Source organism: Psammomys obesus, unplaced genomic scaffold (assembly GCF_907164565.1).
Source record: "Psammomys obesus unplaced genomic scaffold, mPsaObe1.curated_primary_1811, whole genome shotgun sequence".
In the NCBI taxonomy this organism is placed as follows: Eukaryota; Metazoa; Chordata; class Mammalia; order Rodentia; family Muridae; genus Psammomys; species Psammomys obesus.
Genome location: NW_026590374.1, coordinates 148,352 through 154,016, shown reverse-complemented (window position 1 = coordinate 154,016; position 5,665 = coordinate 148,352). Strand labels below are relative to the sequence as shown.

The 5,665-nt window shown below is 38.0% G+C and overlaps 1 protein-coding gene across 3 annotated transcripts in view; it reads right to left on the bottom strand.

Moving 5' to 3' along the window:
- Positions 1–5,665, bottom strand: part of Apoo (apolipoprotein O) — a 54,687-nt gene that overhangs the window by 6,431 nt on the left and 42,591 nt on the right. For all 3 annotated transcript variants that reach the window (XM_055606940.1, XM_055606941.1, XM_055606939.1), the window contains exon 7: positions 5,423–5,503. In XM_055606940.1, coding sequence (XP_055462915.1) covers positions 5,423–5,503 — 81 coding nt within the window. The remainder of the gene's footprint in view (positions 1–5,422; positions 5,504–5,665) is intronic.

Below are 5,665 nucleotides of genomic sequence, written 5' to 3'. Positions count from 1 at the left end.
TGTGTGTGTGTGTGTGTGTGTGTGTGTGTGTGTGTGTGTGTGTGTGTAAGAGAAGTTTAAGCGAGGAAGGAAGACCTACCCTGGGTGTGGGTGACATCATCCCATCGTCATGGTCTCAGATCCCAGACTGAACATGAAGGAGAAAGTGAGTGGAATACCAATATTCCCTGCTCTCTGCTTCCTATTCTGTTGAGATGTCAGGAAATGAGAAGTCACAGCTGACAGCCATTTCCATCACCATGCCTTTCCAACCACGATGGATGGTACCTTCAAACCAAGACCCAAAATAAACCCATCCTTCCTTAGCTGGGGGGCCCTTATCAGGTATTTGATCTCAATAATAAGTAACTAATACAGTCAGCCTAACATTGGAACAACTGAAGCCTCCTAACATGTGAGGACTACGACTAGAAAGATAGATTACTGTGCAAGCATGAGTTTGTGAGTTTCATTCCCAAAACTCACATTAAAAAAAAATCCAAGTATGGTGGCATGTGCTTGTAATCTCAGAAGTGGGGAGGTGGCTCAGAGGCCAGCCAGCCTAGCCTACTTGAAAAGTCCAGGTCAGTGAGAAACTTAGTCTCAAAGTAAAACAAAATAAAGAACCCAGGTGAACAGCACCAGAGAAATGGCATTATCCTCTGGACTCCACTACCACAGTTGAGTGTGATAGATGTCTGTGTCTGCAAACCTGTGGCTGTGCCAGATGAAGCATGCACCAGAATTACCTTAGATTATGTGAATGGACCCAGTTGAATTTAAAATTAATAGAGACTAAGAAGGAGGCAAAACAGGAGCTCAGAGAAGACAGTTTAAAAAAGAAGACCTATCTTGCTGGCTTTGAAGATGAAGGAAGGGGTCAGCCTCAGTTGTCAGACAGCAAAAAAGACCTAGGTTTACAACAGCAAGGAACTAAACTGTCAACAACCTAACTGAACAGGAAATTCTGTTCTAGGGCCTCTAGACAAGAATGCAACCCTGCTGACACCTTGATTTAGTATTAGACTTCTGCAAAGATAATAAATATGTATTGTGTTCAGCTTGAGTATATTTACTTGTTTCAGACAGAACAGGAAACAATATTGTGCTGTAAGCTTCAAAATTTAAGAGCCAAGAGTATTACGTGGCTATAGAACACTTATCTAGCCTGTATGTAGCTACCATGACGAAAGAGTACATGTCTGTTAGGAGGGTAGGTAATTTACGGTTCCTACCACATGAAATTAACAAGAAACTAAGGACAATGTTCTAGATTTTCCATGGAGCTGAAGTTGTTTTGAATGTGTCACTGTTCTTATATAACACTATTAGAAATAAACCAGGTAATGATTTTTCTTTTTTTTTCTTTTTATGGTTGAAAAGCCAACCTTCAGAACTAATTCATCTTGTTTGAAACTTTTTACCCATCAATTAAGAACTCCCCATTTCTCCCTCCTCCAGTCCCTGACAACCACCATCAGTCAATATTTGCTTCTATGAGCTTGGTAACTCCATCCGTATATATCTCACATAAGTGGAATCACACACTATATGAACTACTATGTCTGGCTTATTTCAAAGGCAAATCTTTTAAGATCATGTAAGTTACTCTCAACTAAACTTGTGTTTAGAGAACTAAGACATCGCAAATGGGGGAAGAGAGTTCATAATGTGGTGGCTGCTATTTCCCTCGAATTCTCCTGCTGAGCCAGCAAAGGTTGAACTACAACTAATATTCAGCTTGAGGAGTTCTGCTCAGTTCTCATGTCAAGAAAAGTCTGTGCTTCTATGTTTTTCTGACCTTTAAAATAATTATTTAAAATACCTATTTTTTTTTACCTTTAACACTCATTTGAAAGTAACTTGTTTCAGATTTTTGAAAAGCAAAAATCAGACATTTACTGAAAAGACAGTTGTGTTTAGCAAATTATAAGAACTCCAGAAGAGCCATCGGTGGAGCTGCCTGTGGTAGATCACACACGTGATCTCAACACATGGGAGGCTGAAGCACAAAGACATGCCCCAAGCTAGCCTAGATTACAAAGTAAGACCTTGTCTTAAAAAAAAAAAAAAAGAAAGAAAAGAAAAAAAAAAGCTATCTGTGACACTAAGGCCTGATTTATGAAACTAGCTTCAACCTCTGATGGTCAGATCGTCAAATCTGGAACCGGGATTATCCTGAAAAGGTTTCAGATTAACAAGAACAATCACATACCGATGCTCTTACTAAATTTCTAAAATAAAAGAATTATGAAGAATATCAGTAAATCAACCAGATAAAAAAAATCTCTGATGTCCAGGAAAGGACAACAGCCATGCTTGTTGATGCATGGATTACACTTGTAATCCCAGCACTTGTAAGAAAGAAGCAGAAGATCCTAATTTCAAAGCCAGCCTGGGCTACACAGCAAGACTCTCCTCACAAAACCCAAACAAACTAGACTTATGCCCACATGGAGCTTATCGAAGGTTCAAATATGAAGCAAATCAAGAAGCTTCTGGATTAACTTGTCCTGCTGCAGACACTACAGACACCTTCTAACTATGTATGCAATCAGCAAAACCCACGCTAGAAATGCCACAGGCCAAATGTGCCAGATGCCTTCAACAGATAAAAATTTTAAAAAAGTAAAGAGACAAAAAAAAAGCACTTGTAAATTAGGAATCTTAAAAAGAAAAAAAAAAAAGAGGCAACTAGAAGTCGTAAAAACTTGACATGGTTGTACATGTCTTTAATCTTAGCACTCAAGAGGCAGAAGCAGAAAACTCTTGAGTTCAAGGCCAGCCTGGTCAACATAGTAAGTTCCAGGACTGCCAGGGTTACATAGCAAGACCTTGGGGAAAGGGAGAGACACACAGAGACAGACAGACATATAGAGAGAGACAGAAACAGAGACAGAAAAAGAGAGACAGTGAACGAGAGAGTGAGACAGACAGACAGACAGACAGACACACAGAGCAAGAGAACGAACTTAAGTACTAAGGTGATAAAGCCATAAAGAAAGGTAGCCAGGCATCGTGGCTCATACCTATAATCCCAGCACTGATGAGGCTGAGGTAGGAAGATCACTAAAAGTTCGGGACCACCTGGGTTACACAGTAAGATCCTGTCTCAGAAACAAAATGAGAAAGCTATTAAAATAAAATCCAGGATAGCACCTGCTTTTACAGTGGTGAAGAGGGCTATACCTCAGATCAGCTATACTGAGGGTTAAGTGGGAAGCTGGCTGACTCTATTATTCATCTTAGATCATGGTTTACAAGGGGTTGCCTTTTAATAATTCACTTAGTTACAAAAAGGTTTTTAGAAGGTTATAAAAGGGCTAAAAGCTGGGGAAACTAGGCAAATCTGAGTGTGGGGTATGTATTAGATAATATTACTACCAACAATGAAAGCTTTCTTGGATACAATTTTATCACTGCTTTTTATATAAATAAACCTCCATGTTCTTTGGAAATACATACTGAGTTATACATGATGTACAGAAAGTATAATAGATATCTAGAACTTCTGAACGGTTCCATAAAAGAATATACATATGTGCATATGTGGACAAAATGCATGTATTAAAAGATGGTAAGACAACATAGTAGATGCTAATCAGTGAATCTAAGTGAATGGTGCTAGTTTTGCAACCGTTTTACAGTTTTAAAACTTTTCTAGTTGGGTATAGTGGCTCATGCCTTTCATCCAAGCATATGGGAGAGACAGAGAGGTGGATCTTTGTGAGTTTGAGGTCAGCCTGGTCTACATAGTGAGTTACTGGACAACCAGAGTTATACAGAGAGATCCTGGCTCAAAAAAAGCTTTTCCAAAAATAGACATTGGTAAATTATTTCTCTCTCCTCAATCTCAAGTTAAAAGTCAGCCCAATTCTACAAAGGCAGTCAAGAAAACAAAAACAAACACAAACAAACAAAAAAACAAAAACTGCTCACAGCTCTGGTTGTTCTAACAGTATGCTAAAAACTACCCAATTAGCCATCAATGGCTGTATTTACCCACACGAAAACATATAGTCTGCAAAAGTTAAAATAAATACGGTACTGTCTTATATTGCTTATAATATTATTAAAGGAATATAAGAAAAATAATAAGAGTCAATTGAGACAGTTTATATGTTTATATGATATGTGTTACATTTATAAACCAAGATAAAGAAAAATTAAGCCAGCTGAACTGGGTGTTGTGACTCATACTCATAATCCTAGCACTCAAAAGACTGAGGGAGGAGGGAGGCTCAGGAGTTCAAAGTCATCCTTACTGTAACTATATAGTTCAGAGACAGTCAGGACAACATGAAACCATGGCTAAAACAAACAAGAATATGCAAGATCAACCATAGTGTGTTTTATTATTTATATATATATATATTATATAATATATATTATTTATTATTTATATATATATTATTTATATATTTATATATATATATTTAAACAAAGACAAAACTTTACAGAAAAACAAGGCAGCCAGGAACAGTAGCTCACGCTTGTAATCCTAGCACTCAGGGAGACAGAGGCAGGCAGATCTCTTGGGTTCGAGGACAGCATGGTCTACAAAGCAAGTTTAGGACAGTCTGGGCTACACAAAGAAACCCTGTTTCAAAAAACCAACTAAGTATAAAATCAAGGAAGGGTGTACGTCTCAGTTATCCTTTTTTTTTTTTTTTTTTTTTTTTTACTGAGAGCATCACTTATTCCATTTGAATCTAGGGTTTTTTTTCTATCACTTAACAATTTTATGTGTATGGATGTTTTGCTTGCATAGATGCATGTGCACCATATGTGTACTTGGTGCCTTTGGAGGCCAGAAGACACAGACACATCAGGAATACAGTTGGTAAGCTACCATGTGGATGCTAGGAATCTAATCCAAGTCTTCTGGAAGTACAGCCAGTGCTCTTAATCACTGAGCTATTTCTCCAGCCCAAATACTTTCAATCACATTTATTTACGTGTGTGTGTGTGTGTGTGTGTGTGTGTGTGTGTGTGTGTGTGTGTGTAGGTTAGAGGACAACTTGTGGGAATGAGTTTTCTCTTTCCGCCATGTGGGTTGTCAGGACCAAACTCAGGTCATCAGACTTGACAGGAAAGCCCTCTCTACCCACTGAGCCATCTCACTGGCCTTGAATCCATTTATGGTACAACTTTTGGATAATACAGTACAATCTGAGGAAACTATGTATAGAACAGAATAGAAGTTACAGTTTAAAGTTACATTAGGATGCATTTTGGTCATTTTTTTTAGCAATTATTAATAACTAAATACTCAGACATTCTACTGTTACTCCACAAAGGACACTAGAAAATCTAAGTAGGAGATATGACTAAAAGCCAGCAGAAGCAGCAATTAAAGGAATAAAGTTATTTAAGTATTTTACAAAACCTTACAAGAACCACATATTTAAACCAAAAGGAAGATAATACAAATGCTTCTCACCTTCTGGACATGTTCCTTCCACAAATCTTCTACAACTATGTACCCTCGTAATCCCAAGTCATATAACTTCTCTCCGCTGACCTTGAAACACAAACAGAAAAGACAGAAAATTCTCTTTTATGAGAGAATTATTTTCCCCCATTTCCAAAAGTACTGCATTTGACTGTTTTGGCGGGAATGGGAGGAGGGCTGTGGGGTGTGTGTGTGTGTGTGTGTGTGTGTGTGTGTGTGTGTGTGTGTGTG